We start from the raw sequence: 18,335 nt of genomic DNA, 5'->3' as shown, positions 1-18,335 counted from the left end.
TTTAAAAAAATCATCTATTATTTTTCACTTTATGTTTCTGTGTGGGAGCAAACTGTTGAAATACTTACTTAAGGTATACTAAGCTGATCTTCTGTATATTAAGATAATCGAAAATGAATCTTGATGTGAATGGAAGGGGAGAGGGAGTGGGAAAGGGGAGGGTTGTGGGTGGGAGGGACGGTATGGGGGGGGGAGCCATTGTAACACATGAGTCGTACTTTGGAAATTTATATTCATTAAATAAAAGATAAAAAAAAAAAGGCTTCCATAGCCTTAGCAACTCATGACTAGAGCCTCAGGTGATTACTGACATCATAAACAAGCATGTCAAATTGTTAAGTCAACAACAGGAGTCACTGTGTGCTTACTCCTCACGTAGGATCTTTGTCCTTAATGTGTTGTTTAATGTGAATTAATGCTATAACTAGTACTGAAACAGTATTTTATACTTTATGTTCTGTGTGGGTGCAAAATGATGAAATCTTTACTTAATATATACTAAATTGATCTTCTGTATATAAAGATAAAAAAAAAAAGAGTTATACTGTCAGGGCTGGCGCTGTGGCGTAGAAGGTAAAAGCTGCCACCTGCAGTGTCGGTATCCCATTTGGGCACCGGTTCTAGTCCCAGCTGCAACTCTTGCAATCCAGCTCTCTGCTGTGGCCTGGGAAAGCAGTAGATGGCCCAGGTCCTTGAGTCCCTGCACCTGTGTGGGAGACCTGGAAGAGGCTCCTGGCTCCTGGCTTCAGATCGGCACAGCTCTGGCTGTTGCAGCCAATTGGGGAGTGAACCAGGAGATGGAAGATTCCCCCTCCCCCTCCCCCTCCCCTCCCTCTCTGTGTAACTCTGACTTTCAAATAAACAAATAAATCTCAAATTAAAATTAAATCATTTAAAATTAACTCTGCTACTCAGATAACCAACTCTTCCCTGTTTGGCCGGGATTTTCCTAGTTTTCCACTGAAAATTCCATATTCCTGGAAAATATTCAGTTCTTGGAAAACGGATAATTAGTTACACTATCACTTATTAACTCTGCACCCTTATGACAATCTCTAAATCTCTGGGTGCTTCTGTTCCGACATCAGTAGAATGAAGACCATTTCAGTTACCTAGTTTGGTTGTTTTAGAATGAAACACAATAATGTGTGTAAAGCTTGTAGCACAGTATATAGTAAATGTTCAGTAAATGAAGATATTAAATAAGTAAACGAAGCTGTAAAAGACACTAATCCAAGGAAGGAATTGACCAATTGTGCCTCTTTGTGGGCTAAAGTAGATTAACAAGAAAGAACTTCCTGATCAGGGGCATGTTTATACCAAGGTCTTCCTTCCCTGTTTTTTTTTTTTTAAATGAATGTTCAGATATCATTCTTAAATCTCTGTGTTGTGGGGCAGCGTGAATGTAATCTTAAGTTTGGGTTTCTATGCCAAGGAAATTCATGCACAGAGAATACTGATCAAGAGGAGCTAATTTTCATACAACTTACTGTCATTGTTCCCTTATATTGGTATCTGCTGCCTGTTCCATTACTACAAACTTCATCCTAATTTTCAGTCTTCTATGAGAAAGCCCCAAACCCAGTTCCACACCACAGACATTATTCCAAATTCAAGTAGCACTCCAATTAAATCTATATCTGAAAGCCCTTATCACATATGAGGGGGCCTTCAAAAAGTTCAAGGAAAATGGATTTTAGGAAAAAACTATAAATGGAATTAGTAATTGAAGTTCCCTCATATCTCATTGTTATCCTCTTTCTGGAATGTATCTGCCTACCCTACTCCCAAGTATTTGTCAGAGCTCATTCATTTCCCAACTTCAGTTCATATTTTATTTCTTCCAAAAAGCCCTCTCTAACTTCTCTGGCCCAAGTTGACTCAATATTCTTGGCCTCCCTATTCCTAATGCATTTTACACCTACACCAGTCAGTTAAGGACTAACTAGTGCTCTGCTTTTTAAAAATAATCCCTTAGGGGCTGGCACTGTGGCGTAGTGGATAAAACTGCTGTCTGCAGCGCTGGCATCCCTTATGGGTGCTGATTAATTCCCTGCTGCTCCACTTCCGATCCAGCTCCCTGCTAATGCACCTGAGAAAGCAGTAGAAGATGGCCCGAGTCCATGGTCCAAATCCTTGGACACTCACATGGGAGATCTGGAAGAAGATCCTGGATCTTGGCTTCAGATCTGCCCAGCTCCAACTATTGGGTCCATTGGGGGAGTGAACCAGCGGATGGAAGATCTCTCTCTCTCTCTCTCTCTCTCTTTCTCTGTAACTCTGCCTTTCAAATAAATAAATAAATCTGTTTTAAAAATCCCTTATACTTGTTTATAGACATCTTGAAATAAGGAATCCATACTTTTCTCTCCAGATCTTATTTCCCAATTCTTTTCTCTTACCTTCTCATCTATTCCATTAGTAAATTACATTATAGCTATCCTTTCATTTCTACCACTACTTGGCTAGTTCAAGCTGCTATCCCCTCTTACCTGGAAAACTGTAATGGACTACATTATCTGCATATAATCCATGGATCTCTTCAACAAATATAATCCAAAGCATATTGCTCATTTGCTTTTTTTAAAGATTTATTTTTTATTTATTTGAAAAGCAGAGTGGTGAGAGAGAGAGATTGTCCATCCACTGTCTCACTCCCCAAATGGCCACAATGGCTGGAGTTGTTCTAGGCCAAAGCCAGGAGCCCAGAGCTTCTTCTGGATCTTCCATGTGGGTACAAGGACTCAAGCACTTGGGTCATCTTTTTCTGAGGCACATTAGCAAGAAGATATATCAGAAGTGGAGAGAGGGAGAGGCAGGTGGGATGGGAGTGGGGTGGGGTGGGGTGGGTAGGGGGAAAGAACCACTGTATTCCTAAAGTTTTATCTATGAAAAAATGTATTCATTAAATAAAAACTAAAAATAGAAGTGGACCAGCCAGGTCTCAAACCAGCACCTATGTGGGATCCCAGTGTCCTAGGTGGTAGCTTAACCTGCTATACCACAACACCAGCCCCACTACTTTGCTTTAAATATTCCACTCATACTTAGAATAAATCTGAATTCCTAACTGTGGTCCATAAGTCTCTACATAATATGACCCTTCTCAAGTTTTATCACCTTGTATCATGTCAGTCCTCTTCTAGATCCCTATACTCCAACCACATTCACTTTCTTTCTGAGCCTTGAATAAACCACACTTGATTCACCTTAGATAATTGACATTTGATGATCCCACACCCTCTAATGTTTGGTTCAGCAACTCATATACCTCCATTTTCCTCATTATTTAGGAATTATTTTAAATGACATACTTTCAAAGAGGCCTTCCTTGAACATACTTTCTAAAGTAATTTCTCCACCCTTTTTTTTCAAATCACTATATTTTATTTCCTTCATGTGATGTATTATTGTCTGAAATTATTCTACTTAAGTTTTTATTGAGGCTATCCCCTGAGAGCAAAGACCATTTCTGTCTTGTGTATCTCTCCACCCTATTCTTAGGAAACTGAGATATGCAATAAATATGAGAGTACTTCAAAAAAATTGGATAAATGTAGTATTAAATAAGTTTATTTTGGTATAAAAATTTTGAAATTCATAAATTTTTCATAATATAAATTTCCATGAAGTTTTTGAAGAATATGCACAGATTTCAAAACTTTCTGCACCAAAATAAACTTATCTTATGATTCCACTTTCCCAGAAACTTTTAGAAGAACTCTTTTATGTATTGAGTGAATTGTGTGTACAAAACAGTTATTGTATATACCATTCAAAAGTCTGAGTTAGGATCTGGAGTGAAAAAAAGTATGAAATCACCTGAGGAGACAAAACAGGTGGAAGACACTCTGAGAGAGATACATGTGACCTTAAGGTAGTCATATCATCTGAATTTTCTCATATGGACATTGTTGTCCAAGCTACCTCTTTGTTTAAACTCTTTTGACCTTGGCTTATGAATCTCCTGTCGCTCCCCCTCTTCATGGAGGAACGACACTAAACCCTGCCTAGGCTTCACATCCGAGTCACGGCACCATTATGTCGCTCCCCCTCTTCGTGGAGGAACGACACAGGACCCTGCGCTGTTCTTTTGTCTGCTCGGCCCTCCCCGGGTTTGCTGCTGGTTCTTCCCGGGTTGGCTACCGACCCTTCCACCTCCGTGGAAGGGCGGTTCCCCCTGCCACTTTCCCCACTTCCGCGGGGGAGCGGCACACCGCCGGCCGGCTCTCTCGGGGGCTGCTCAGATGTTCCTCAGGTGTTCCTGGTGCATGTTGTCTCTCTCCTCCTTTATAGTCCTCTTCCACCAATCCCAACTCTGCTACCCACACACCGAGCACACTGCTCTCCTCCAATCAGGAGCAAGATCAGCTCCTGCAGCTCAGTCAATCAAATTGGCGAGAGGCAGCTGTGTAGAAGCTGTTTACTCCCTTCTCAGCGCCATATTGTGGGAGAGCAGATGCATAGAATAAGTCTTAATTCGAGTAACAGTCTAGTCCGAGTTGCTCCCCACAATCTCCTCCTATCTTTTTAAGCAATTCTTTACTATTTCTTTACTCCTTCCTACCTCTTAAATACTAATTTTGGCCCCACATTTTCTTTCCTATCATTCTACATGCTACTGGGCTTCCATTATGAGAATACCCAAAACTCCCTCTCTGGCCCAGGATTCTCCTCCAGGCTTGAGATTTCTACCCACAAATTCCTTCTGTGAAAGCACCATCACTAGATATCACCAAACGTGTTTAGCTTAACATGTTCCCCAATTAATACATTTTATCCAAACCTTACTTCCTTGCCCTTGTTTCTTATTTGCTAATTTGGATAATGATACTGCCATCCATCTAATGCACAAGCTAGAAACCTAAGACATCCTTTCTTCCTCATCAGCTCCTCAAAATGCCCTGCCATTTCTCTCGAAATATCCCTAAATTCTGGTCTTTTCTCCATCTCCATTGTCCCCACATGTTGGCAAGCTTCCATCATTTATTTCAAGAGCCTTCTTCTGTACCTCCGGTTTTGTTTCCTTCTGAATCAGAACCATTATCCAAAAGATCCCACAGTAAATTTACAAAACTGAAAATCACATTCTGTTACTCATTCTTTTAATAAAAGAAAATCTTTCATAGCTTCCCATAACCTAGGAAACAAATCCTAACTCTTTAACAAGTCCCTTCCTCTCTTTCTAACTGGATCCTTAGCCATCTTCTATCTCCTTTAAATCTTACGTTTTGATATTTCCTCAACAGGGGTGCTATTAATAATTTGAATGGGATTATTTTTAATTACATAGGACTGTCCTACATATTGCAGAAAATGTTAGCCTGCTTAACTCTTACCCTCTAATGCCAGTATCATCCCCTTCACACCTTCTGCCAGTGTAACAACTAAATGTAGCTCCACATTTCTAAGTATATGTTAGAGGACTATCTCCAATCAAGAACCACTGAATCAAACTATTCAAACTTCTCTAGAAAGATGCTGCTTACATGATTCCTACTGCCTATAATGCCTTATCATCACCCACCCCATTTCATTGCCTGGTGACAGCTTATTCACCTTTAAAATCTCACTCTGAATATCTGCTTTCCTAGCAAAGCCTCACAAGTCAAGCAGAATTCATCACAGCTCCCTGTGTGTTTTCATACCTCTTTGCAGATAGCATCATAACAGTCTTTTGAATATTGTCTGCATACCTATCTCCTTTTCACATAAACTGTGAGTTAGTTGCCTTATTCATCCTCACATTCCAGTACCTAAACCAACAATGTGAAAAGCACAGATTTTGACTATGTTTTGAGAAAATATAACAGAAAGAGACAATAAAAAGGAGCAAGGAAGAAAAAAGTCATGATAACAGAGGAACACAGGAAGAGCAAAAAGACAAGATACAGAATAAAGAAAAAGGAAAAAGAAGAAAGAAAAATAAGAGGAAATTAAAGGGAAAAGAAATAAAGAAAAAATAAAAGGGAGAAAAGATGATAACATGAAGAAATACAAAGAAGGGATGGAAATTGAGAGAAACGAGGTACAAAGGAGGAAAATATAACCAAAGGAAAAGAAAGAAAGAGACTTGGTAAAATAAGGAAGGGAAGAAAGTGGAGAGCTAAAAAGAAGTGAAAAAGGAAATGTAAAAGAAGGAAAGACAAAGGGCAAGATGGAAGACAAATAGTTAAGCAAAAGAAGAAAAGGAGAGGAGAAAAAGAAAGTATAGAGATACAGGGGTCTGCACTGTGGCACAGCGGGTTAAAGCCCTGGCCTGAAGCACCGGCATCCCATATGGGCACCAGTTCTAGTCCCAGCTGCTCCTCCTCCGATCCAGCTCTCTGCTATGGCCTAGGAAAGCAGTAGAAGATGGCCCAAGTCCCTGGGCCCCTGCACCTACGTGGGAGACCCAGAAGAAGCCCCTGGATCCTGGCTTCAGATTGGCGCAGCTCTGGCCATTGCAACCATATGGATGGAAGACCTCTCTCTCTGTTTCTCCCTCTCACTGTCTGTAACTGTTTTTTAAATAAATAAAATAAATCTTTAAAAAAAAGAATAGAAAAACCTGAGAGAAGAAAAAAAGAAAGTTAAAATAATGAAATGGGAAGTGGAAAATGAAAGAATGGGGAAAGGATTGGGGAAAGAGGGTGTGTGTGAAGGGATGAAAATGAATAAAAAAAAAAGAGCCGGCGCCATGGCTCACTTGGTTAATCCTCTGCCTGCGGCGCCAGCATCTCAGATGGGTGCCAGGTTCTCATCCTGGCTGCTCCACTTCCTATCCAGCTCTTTGCTGTGGCCCGGGAGGGCAGTGGAGGATGGTCCAGGTGCTTGGGTCCCTGCACCCGCATGGGAGACCAGGGAGAAGCACCTGGCTCCTGGCTTCAGATTGGTGCAGCGCTGGCCATAGCGGCCATTTGGGGAATGAACCAACAGAAGGAACACCTTTCTCTCTGTCTCTCTCTCTCTCACTGTCTATAACTCTACCTGTCAAATAAAAAAAAAAAAAGAGCTACAATGACAAAAAATATGAAAGAACCAAAAATGAAGGGACACAGCAGTAATAAATGCTCTCTTTGCTGCTGAAACATCTACATGAATCTGTGCAAAATAACATTCCAGAGCTTTAACCTTTTTATCTGCCACTTTCTTTGGCTATTAAAACTCTAGTAGTTATATTGGAAGAGCTGAGGATATTATGCAGGGTGATACTTTTAAAAACAATACAATATTTTCTGCTAAATGTTAGATCTATTAAAAGAGAAATGAGGATTTAAAAATCATCAGTAGACCCACACAACTCAAACTGTTATTTTTTTCTTTTTTCTTTTTTTAAATTTGTTTATTTGCTTGAAAGCAGAATTACAGAGAGACAGAGGGAGAGACAGAAAGAGAGAGATCTTCCATCTACTGGTTCACTCCCCAAATGGCCACAGCAGTCAGAGCTGAGCCAATCCAAAGCCAGGAGCTTCCTCCAAGTCTCCCATATAGATGCAGGGACCAAATCACCTGAGCCATCTTCTGCTGCTTTCCAAGGCTATTAGCAAGTAGCTGGATCAGAAGTGGAGCAGCTGGGACTCATACCGGTATCCATATGGGATGCTAGTGCCACAGGCAGAGGCTTTACCCATTATGCCACAGCACATTCCTCAAACTCTCAACATTTTTTTTTTTCAGAAAACCACCATTGGAACTTAATGTATTTTTTACAAAGTTATCATAAAACCATTTTAATTAGGATATTAGCATTTGATTATGTTAAAAAAAATCCTGAGTAACATACCTTGTAAGTGTATATAGTATATGTAGGGTTTCTATTTTTCTGTGTTTGGTGACACTTTCAGGATGCTGTATTTCTACTGCAATCCCAATGTGTCCTCTCACTACTCTATTTCCAGTAAAATAATAATAATAATAATAATAATGTTCTGTGTATTTTAAGTTATTTTTAATATTTTAGAATTTTGAGTTAGAATATTTTAGGATTTCTATGATAAAATTTAAAAAATCTTGAACATAAATTATAAATGACTTAATTCAGCATAAGCATCTACACATGCCTTCAGATTAGAATAGAAATTCAAAACATTGACATTTTACTAGTTTTCTCAGAAGTGACATTTAGCACATTCTATACGTTAACATGATCACCGAAATCTGTTAAAAGCATCACTAATTTTATTTTTTTTATTATTTTTTTTTGCTTTCAAACTTTTATTTAATGAATATAAATTTCCAAAGCACAGCTTATGGATTACAATGGCTTCCCCCCATAACGTCCCTCCCACTCGCAACCCTCCCTTTCCCACTCCCTCTCCCCTTCCATTCACATCGATTCATTTTCGTTTCTCTTTATATACAGAAGATCAGTTTAGCATACATTAAGTAAAGATTGCAACAGTTTGCTCCTACACAGAAACATAAAGTGAAAAATACTGTTTGAGTACTAGTTATAGCATTAAATCTCAATGTACAGCACACTAAGGACAGAGATCCTACATGAGGAGTAAGTGCACAGTGACTCCTGTTGTTGACTTAACAAATTGGCACTCTTGTTTATGGCATCAGTAATCACCCTAGGCTCTTGTCATGAGCTGCCAAGGCTATGGAAGCCCCCTGAGTTCACTGACTCTGATCATATTTAGACAAGGCCATGGTCAAAGTGGAAGTTCTCTCCTCCCTTCAGAGAAAGGTACCTCCTTCTTTGATGACCCATTCTTTCCACTGGGATCTCACTCGCAGAGATCTTTCTTTCTTTTTTTTTTTTTTTTTTTCCCCAGAGTGTCTTGGCTTTCCATGCCTGAAATACTCTCATGAGCTTTTCAGCCGGATCCGCATGCCTTAAGGGCTGATTCTGAAACTCTCAACATTTTTATGAACTTTTTCTGAGCATGTGTTTTTTCTATTTGTGTAAACGTAATTGAAAGTGTCCAACACACAGGTGTTGAATCTCCATAGTGATGATTTTAAACCTCCTGCAAAGCTTCTCAAGCATGCATGTTTATTTACCATTGCCCATCACTACCCAACACTCTACAAGCTAGATTCTGGTCCTGACTCTGCCACTGAACTCAGGTACCTTAGCCCTGCCTTTGGAGAGCTAGTCACAACAATCTCTGTAATTTTATTTAGAGAACGTGTTCCCAGGAGCAGAATGGAGTTCACATTCAAGAAGGCATCTATGAGTAAGAATCAATAGGATTTGATGGAGAAGGGGCAAGAGGAAGAAGCAGGAAAAAATATATAAAGCTAACATTTTTAACCTGAGCAAGTCATTTCCCCATTTCAGATCTGTATCTCTTTCACTCATTAGTAAACTAAATTAATTGATTTTAGCTCAAAGGGACTCTCACCAGTTCCAATGTTCCATAACTTGAAATTTCTTTAAAAAGAGGAGAGGTTTCTTCAAAATCATTACTTAGCTACTTATTAATTTGAGAGGCAGGCAGAGATAGATAGTGTGACAGAGACAAAAAGACAGATAGAATGCTCCCATCCACTAGTTCACTCCACAAATGCCTGCAATGGCAGACTGGGATAAGCCTAAACAGAACCAGAAGCTCAATCCGGGTCTCCCGTATGGGTAGTAGGAACCCATTTATTTGAACCCTCACTACTGCCTCCCATGGTCTGTGTCGATATGAAGCTAGAATCAGGCAACAGGGTTGAGTATAAAATCCAGACACTCTGATGTGGGATATGGGTGTATTAACAGGCATCTTAACCACCAAGATAAATACCCAATCTGACAAAGAATTTTAAAGATCTAGAAATGAAAACATAAAAAAGACCAAGAGTAACCTTTCAAACTTTTATTCTTGTAAATCCATTCTCCCCCTCTTCTTTCAGCCTACCCATAAGAATGTTTTTAAGTCATCTACAGCCGCCCTCATTGGGCCTCAGTATGGTACCAAGAAAATTCATCTAGAGTGAGCTTTAAGAAGGCATATAGATCTGTCTAGGAAAACTGGATGGCTTTTCAGGAAGGAGATTAAATCTGAGATTTGGCTTTGGGGCTGACTAAAGAGTAGTTTTGTTTTTTTTTTATTAAGAACTTTCAAACCTCCACATTGCTGCAAGCACTTGCTTCTCTCACTAAATTTTACTCCATTAACTGATGATTCTAATTTGATTACAATAAATCTCCCTAATCAAGAAAATATGCCAGGTAAATGGACAGAAACAGGGATCCAAGAAATCTGGGGACACCAGCTTTGTGTCATGTGTTTGTTAAATTCAGGACCAGGTTGAGGTTATTAAATAAACAAAAGAGACTTGCTTAGTTTAAGAACTGGTTCTCTAAATATTAATGGAATTTATACAACTAATATTAAGCTTAATAAGAACTAGGTGGAACTGACAGATTTTTCTTACAAACATTATTGCCACCTACTGGCTGGAAAAAGAAGACACCCTAGGGACTGTAAATAAAAATACATTATGAAATATTAAAAAATATGAAATATAAAGAAATGCTGTTGTCAAATTTCTGCATGAAATAAAAATAATGAGTGTGAGAATAATCTAGCCATGAAGAAGGATAGTCATTAAGATAGAGTTACACAGAAAATTAATGAAAAGACCTGCACTGGACCTCCTGTGTTCTGATTTCTAGGCTGATACTGTTAGAGTATTTCTCTCTCACACAATATAAGTGAGAGAGTTTGCAAAAATTTTCACAGAATATCAGAGGTGAAGTGTTATTATAGGTACATCTCTTCCACTTGCCTCCTAGTGTGAGGATTGTATCTATAAAATACCTATGTGGTCGACAGGCTATGTGATCAAGTCCATCCTCTGCCATATAAGACCTTCATCCCGATGTTCTAATTCTTCTCTTTTCAAACAACCAGAACATGAAGAATATATTGAAGAGGGAAAAGACAAAAGTATCTTTGGAAATTTCCTAGCCCTCTTTACATGCCTCTTCTTTTTACTTCACCAGTCCTCCCTCCTCCTATCTCTACCCTCAACCCCATACACAACAAAGCCTCTGAGCCCAAGGCCAGCTGCTAATGCACTTACCTGTGTTGTCGGGCTGCATGATGGCCATAACAAAGGTGTGAGGAAAGAGCATGGCTGCACCCTTTCTCATTCCCTGAAGCTGCACAGTGTTGCCCTGGAACACGACCCCATGCACGTCAGTCTCTGTGCCCAGGCCGAGCAGGTGCCAGGCCACAGTGTCACCCTTGCACATGTCCAGCCTGGGCAGGTTAGAGAACAGAAACCCATTAATAGCTGGAAAACAAAAACACAAAACAAAATGGTGAGATGAGACCAGACTATTTCAGCACCTTCCAGCAGTATGGCATCAGCTCTATACTGGGATTGCCCACACCTTGAAAGTCAGGAGTCATTCTGAACTCCTCTGCCTTTTTCTCTAAGCCAGTTCAGTTCAACCCATGGAGATGTGGCTTTAGAATGAGAATCCAGTTAGCCTTTTTAGCCTCATCTACTGACCTTCCTCCACCATCTTCCATATTCTGGCAATATTGAACTACTCTCCACTATCACAATTCCTACACACCTACACACACACAATACCAACCTCTCCCATTCCCACTATCTTGGAACTCTCCTCCCTTTATTTCTGAGGCACTGCATTTACCAATTCTCTTATAACATCTCTGATTGTTCCTTCTCTATCTTGTTATCATTCTCTACCTCTCTATAAAGTGTTAGGTTTCCCCAAAGTTCCATGCTCACTTCTCAGAATGTCTCCTTCTGTTCCTCTTACTGTTACTGATTATGGACCTTAACCTCTCTTGCCTTACTTCCTACAATAGCCTCTTCCATGGTACACCTACATGTAGTCTGCCCTCCTATACCTTCCAACCCCCACCCACACACGTGCCATTACCCTGTGATCTCTAATTTTTTCTGCATTCCCAAGGCTTTAAACATCTTAGATGCTTAGAAAACATCAGTTGAAAACATTGTATGCCATTCCCTCTACCTGAGATAATCTTTCCTTCAAATCTCTCTCTATGGAAACCTACTACTCATCTCTCATGTCCCACCTTTAATATCACCTCTTGAGTGAAGCAGGGTCATCACTATCTCTGATATCCGTGGAACTTGCCCTGCAAAACTCTGCGATATCACCTATCTACAGAGTCCAATAAATTTCCTACAAATATGTCTCCCTCATTAGATTGACCTACCAGGAAGATTTATCTATCTATCTATGTGACTGTTTAGGCACCCACCATGTTGCCTGATACCAATCAGGTACTCATTAAACTGAAACTGGAATGAACTTGACTTAAGAGATTGTATTACTTTTTCCAGTTGATGGAACTAACTGGTGATAACAACTAAAAGATGGAGTCAAAAGAAAGCATACTTATTTGTATCCTCCCTCCTCCCTCACCTTCCACACTTCCCCAATACAATTGTACTTCAAAAAATTGTATTAGATGGAATTAAAATATGAGTATATTTTGATGGAAAATTGTTCATAAAACATGAAAAAATTATGTTATTAAAAATTTACATGGATTTTAAACAAAATTTACACTAAAATTAACTCAAATTTTGGGGCTTGTGTTGTGGCACAGCAAGTTAAGTCACCAACCTGCCCCACTGGCATCCCTATAAGTATGAATGTCGGTTGTTTTCCGGGCAGCTGCATTTCCGGTCCAGCTCCCCACTAATGCACCTGGGAAGGCAGCAGATGGTCTGAATGCTTGGGCCCCTTCAACCCACGTAGGAGACCCAGATGGAGTTCCAGGCTCCTGGCTTTTGTCTGGCCCAGCCTGGGCCATTGCAGTCATTTGGTGACTGAACCAACCAAGGAAAGATTCTCATTCTCTCTCTCTCTCTCTCTTTCTCTCTCCCCTCCCTCTCTTCCTCCCTCCCTCCCTTCTCCTTCCTCCTTTCCTCTCTCTCTCTCCTTTTCTCTCTGTAACTCTGTCATTCAAATAAATAAATAAATCTATATAAAAAATAAACTCATACTTTTAGTTTCATTTTTCCACAAAGTTTTGAAGGCTTCTCGTGCAAGATAACCTGCTTGAAGCTGACCAGGCCTAACGCTTTCACATCCACTGAAATCAGCTTTAATGAGTCACCCTATTTGATAATCCTCTTGGATGCAGATGAGAGCATTGCTAACCCTCTGATTCTACTTCCTCTGCCTGTAATGTCTTGATTGCAAACCTATTTAGTCTTCAGGCTCTAGCTCAAGAACTCCCTTTTCCAAGAATCCTTTATTTTGATTGTTCTCCACTAATGTTCTCCTCCTCTGAATTTAAAAGCTGTTCCACATAATTTGACACTTAATTATAGTCTGTCTTGGATTGTTCTATAATTGTTTCATGGGTATTATTATTCTCATCTCATCAAAAAGTGCTAGGAGCTCTTTGCAAACTGGGACCAAGTCTTCCCATTCATTCACTTACCGCCCACAGACCCATCTACCCATTCATTTGGTAGCTCACTAATCCAATTAACATTTACTATGTGTTGCACAGGGTAGAGGATACAGAGATAAGAAACATACAAAACTCACCTTTAGGGAAACTACACTCTAACAAAAGAGTGTATGGAACATGCTATTAAAATGGTCTGACTGAAAAGTGATGATAGTTAATAAGAGGGTGTCATCACGCAGGGCTTGGGTGATAAGAAATGGTTATATGGAGGAGGTAGCATTTCAGTAGGGACATAGAGAATGGGCAGACTTCCCACAGGCTCAGGGCAAAGACATAATGAGGGCATTTCAAGTGTAGGACACTGAAGTAAAAAAAAATCAGCAAAGTAAAAGGTATGGTCATAGAAAAATAAGCGCACTTAACTGGAATATGGGGTGCAGGAGCACAAGTAGTGGAAGGTTAGACTGGAAAGGGTATCAGCTTAGAGTTCATACTCTGTGGTAGATCCTTTGTGCACAATCCACATCTCACAGTACTTCCTCCCAGTGTCCCCCATACAGTGTAACACATGACAGCGCAAAGAAGGTGCTAAGACAGATCTGTCATTTTTGCTTGAATCCCTCGATATAACTTGTCTCTTGGACAAAGCTGTGATTTCATAGATTGGTCATGATCATAGTTAGGTTTAGGTTTTACTTTAGATATCTCAGTTGTAGCCCAGGGTAAAAATACTCTCCATACCATGCATCTGATTGGAGTCTTCAAAGCCCTTGACATCTTCGGAGACCAGTCGGGAATCCAACATAGCAGCTGCTTGATTGGTGTCGCTGTACCAGCTCTTGTTCTCATCAAACACAGTGAAGAGGAGAAATACTTCTTTATCTATCCCTTTCTTCATATCCAGTAGAAGAAAGAACAGGGATAAAGAACAAATGTGTCAGGAGTTGTGTAGTTACAAACGGAAGGATCTCTGATGTTCCTCACCTCCTTTGGTAGACTCAGAGCCATGCCCATACTTCCTGTTCAAAGCTGCAGTTGTTGCTAAGCAATTTTCCCCCAGGTAACCTCAAGTTGTAGGAGAAGGCGGTTACAATCAAAGGAGAGGACTGGAAGGGAGGAATATATGGAAGGGGGCAGGGGAAAAGCACAGGATGAGAAAAGAACAGAATTGCTCTTGTTGCTGCTGCTGTTACTGTTGTTACTGCTAGTATTTACTGAATGCTTACTACTTGCCAGACAATATGCTAAGCATTTTATATTGACTATTTCCACTGATCCTCACAGAAACCCAAGTTACTTCCTTCCATGTGAGCCCTCTTTACAGATGAAGAAACTGAGACAAAGATAAATCAAATAACTTGCCCAATGCTACACCGCTAGAAACAGTGGGAGATAAGCAAATACTAAAGGGGACTTAGAGATTAGGAGCAAGTGTTAGCGGCTATGGGGGTGGGGAAGGAAGCGAGGCACTGAGGGAGAGATGGTGATGGGAGGCTTTGAACTAAAGAAAATGTGTATTAGTAAGTAAAAAACGAAATGCAAGAGAGCACAAAGTCACCACCTAATAATTTATAATGCAGTAATTTGGCTATTTTTTTCTATTTCTTCACCTCTAGAACACAATCTTACACTTAATCCTGTTTAGGAATGCAGTTTCCTCATCCTCTCAGCAGCTTTCCTAGCCAGGCACCCAACAATACCTGCTTGCCATCTGTACCCAAGGCACCAGCCTTGCAAACCAGCAGGGGGCCCACCAGGCCAGAATTTGTATCTCTAATGGGATTCGCTGCGGAGAAGTACATCCAGGTAAGACAGGCAGGATCCTGAGCCGTGGGACCAGCATGAGGGGGAACTGTCCAGCGATATGTCACTTTCTCAAAGGGTTTGGCCACCAAACCAGGGTGGGATGAGCCTGCAGCGAAAACACAGCCGTTATTACTCACATTGGCTAGAGTTAATATAATCAGCGCCAAACAGTGGGATAGAGATGGTAAACTGCAGAGGCAGTTTGTAGCATCATTGGCAACAGCAATGTGGAGTACTGAATATTGGTCTAAGACTCAGGATACTAGAGTTTGCCATCTATTCTGGCCACTACTTTATGAACTGAGGCACTTTATACTTCCCTAGATTTCAAAGATGTGTCTATAGCCTTTTAAAATTTCACTAATAAGGAAGACACGTAATAAACACTGAAAAGCATGTTCAATCTAGAGTAAACAAATTTAAATCAAAATAACGAGGTTGGTTGAGGGTGTTTGCCTACAAAATTGTCATTTCGATAAAAATTTAAAATATTACCCTGGTACCGGTGAGGTTGTAAAAAAGAGACCCTCTCTAGTAATATTGGCAGAACTTGAAATTGATGGGACTACAAATTTCTCCAAAGAGCAATTTGCATGTAGGTACCAAAACTGTCAATGTGTATACCCTCTGAAACAGAAACTTCATGTATTAAAAATATATTCTGATGAAAGAATCATAAAAATATGCAAAGAACCATATACAAGGAAATTTGTAATATAGCTTACAACAGGGGAAAATCATTGTGGATGAGTTTAACTTATCATTCCTTATTTACTATTTCTTCCTAACTTTTCAGGTTTTCAAACATACTGAAAACTTTGAAGAGTGCAGTGATCATTGCTCTACCATTTAGGGTCAAATGTTAACATTTTTCCATCTTTAGCTACAACTATTTTTATGCACATCTACACATACATGCATGCACACAAAGTTATTCATTGCTTGCTTTTGATGATCATTTTGCAAGTAACTCATGCATCATGACATTTTACACCTGAATAGATCAGCAAGCATCTCCTATCTTGCTACCATACCATTAGCACACCTCAGAAAATTTCCTAATATCATCTGATATCTAGTCTATATGACAAATTTCCCAATTATCTCCAAAATGTTTCATGAAGTATGTTATAATCAGATGAATCAAGATTTCTCAGTTTGCACTTAGTTGTCACGTCTCTAATATCACCCAATGGCATTGACTTCTTGAAGAAGTTGCCTTCTAGATTTGTCTGCAACTTTGCCTTTACACTCAGAATTTATTTAATAATTTGGCTTAATATATGTTAACAGTCTTGGAGAAAACAAGAACTCAATTACTCAATAATACCACTTTCTCATAAGATACAAATTTAAACTGCAAGCTAGAATGCATGCTTTCATTCACTGCAACCTGATTTGTAGTATTCAAAAAATGCTTTAGAAACCAACATGCTTCTGGCATTGTGGTCTATAAGCCATGACCTGAAATGATGGCATCCCATATCAGAGCAACAATTCGAGTCCCAGCTGCTCCGTTTCCAATGCAGCTCCCTGCTAATGTGCCTGGGAAAGCAGCAGAAGTGATGAGCCACTGTCATCCATGTGGAAGACCCAGATGGAGTTCCACATGCCTGGCTTTGGCCTTGTCCAGTCCAAGCTACTGCAGGCATTTGGAGAGTGAACCAGCGGATGGACTCTCTCTCTCTCTCTCTGTCTCTGTAACTCTGCTTTTCAAAAAAATGAATCTTCTTAAAAAAAAAGAAAAGAAAAACCAACATGCCTAAACAACAGAGGATAAGGTAAATAAATTATGTCAACTACATGTGACAAAAATGTTTATAACAATGCACAAGAAAACAGACGAGGGGCTAACACCGTGGCTCACTTAGTTAATCCTCCGCCTGCGGCGCCGGCATCCCATATGGGGCTGGGTTCTAGTCCTGGTTGCTCCTCTTCCAGTCCAGCTCTTTGCTGTGGCCCAGGAGGGCAGTGGAGGATGGCCCAAGTGCTTGGGCCCCTCCACCCACATGGAAAACCAGGAGGAAGTACCTGGCTCCTGGCTTTGGATTGGCGCAGCGCCAGCCGTGGCAGCCATTTGGGGAGTGAACCAACAGAAGGAAGACCTTTCTCTCTGTCTCTCTCTCTCTCACTGTCTATAACTCTACCTGTCAAATAAATGAAATTAAAAATAAATTTAAAAAAAAGACAAAAAAAGGATGCATAACTGTATAAACAAGTTCATATCTACAAATTCATACATCTTATAAGCATAAAAATGTTAAAAGGTGGGGCTGGCACTGTGGCATAGCAGGTAAAAACACCGCCTACAGTGCCGGTGTCCCATATGAGCACAGGTTCAAGTCTCAGCTGCTCCACTTCCAATCCAGCTCTCTGCTATGGCCTGGGAAAGCAGTAGAAGATGGCCCAAGTCCTTGGGCCCTTGCACCCGAATGGGAGACCCAGAAGAAACCCCTGGCTCCTGGCTTCAGATTGACATAGCTCCAGCCCTTGTGGCCAATTGGGGAGTGAATCAGCAGATGGAAGACCTCTCTCTCTGTCACTCCTTCTCTCTCTGTGTAACTCTAACTATCAAATAAATAAATAAATCTTAAAAAATAATTAAAAATGTTAAAAGGTAATCAAAATGTATGACAATTATCTATAAATTGTGTTTTTTATAATTTCTATTTTTTATAATCAGAATACATTTAAATATATCCCAATTCTTTTAAATATTTATTTAGGGGCCAGCTCTGTGACACAGGGGGTTAATGCCCTGTCCTGAAGTGCCGGCATCCCACATGGGTGCCAGTTCGAGACCCGGCTGCTCCACTTCTGATCCAGCTCTCTGCTATGGCCTGGGAAAGCAGTAGAAGATGGTCCAAGTTCTTGGGCCCCTGCACCTGCATGAGACACCCAGAGGAAGCTCCTGGCTCCTGGCTTTGGATCGACGCAGCTCCGGCCATTGCGGCCAATTAGGGAGTGAACCATTGGATGGAAGACCTCTCTCTCTCTCTCTCTCTCTCTCTGCCTTTCCTCTCTCTGTGTAACTCTGACTTTCCAATAAATAATAATCTTTAAAGAAATATGTATTTGTTGGAAAGGCAGAGTTACAGAAAGGCAGAAGCAGAGAGAGAGAGAAGTCTTCCATCCACTGGTTCACTCCCCAAAGGGCCATATGTGGCCAGA

At 40.3% G+C, this 18,335-nt stretch overlaps 1 protein-coding gene across 8 annotated transcripts in view; it reads right to left on the bottom strand.

Annotated features, from left to right (window-relative positions):
• HEPH (hephaestin) overlaps window positions 1-18,335 on the bottom strand; it is an 86,353-nt gene that overhangs the window by 44,611 nt on the left and 23,407 nt on the right. For all 8 annotated transcript variants that reach the window (XM_070066818.1, XM_070066815.1, XM_051827142.2 and 5 more), the window contains 3 exons: window positions 15,059-15,270; window positions 14,100-14,250; window positions 11,008-11,220 (listed from right to left, as the gene is read on the bottom strand). In XM_070066818.1, the coding sequence (XP_069922919.1) occupies window positions 11,008-11,220; window positions 14,100-14,250; window positions 15,059-15,270 (576 nt within the window). The remainder of the gene's footprint in view (window positions 1-11,007; window positions 11,221-14,099; window positions 14,251-15,058; window positions 15,271-18,335) is intronic.

This window comes from Oryctolagus cuniculus, chromosome X (genome assembly GCF_964237555.1).
Source record: "Oryctolagus cuniculus chromosome X, mOryCun1.1, whole genome shotgun sequence".
Classification (NCBI taxonomy): Eukaryota; Metazoa; Chordata; class Mammalia; order Lagomorpha; family Leporidae; genus Oryctolagus; species Oryctolagus cuniculus.
This window is presented reverse-complemented; position numbering and strand designations above follow the sequence as displayed.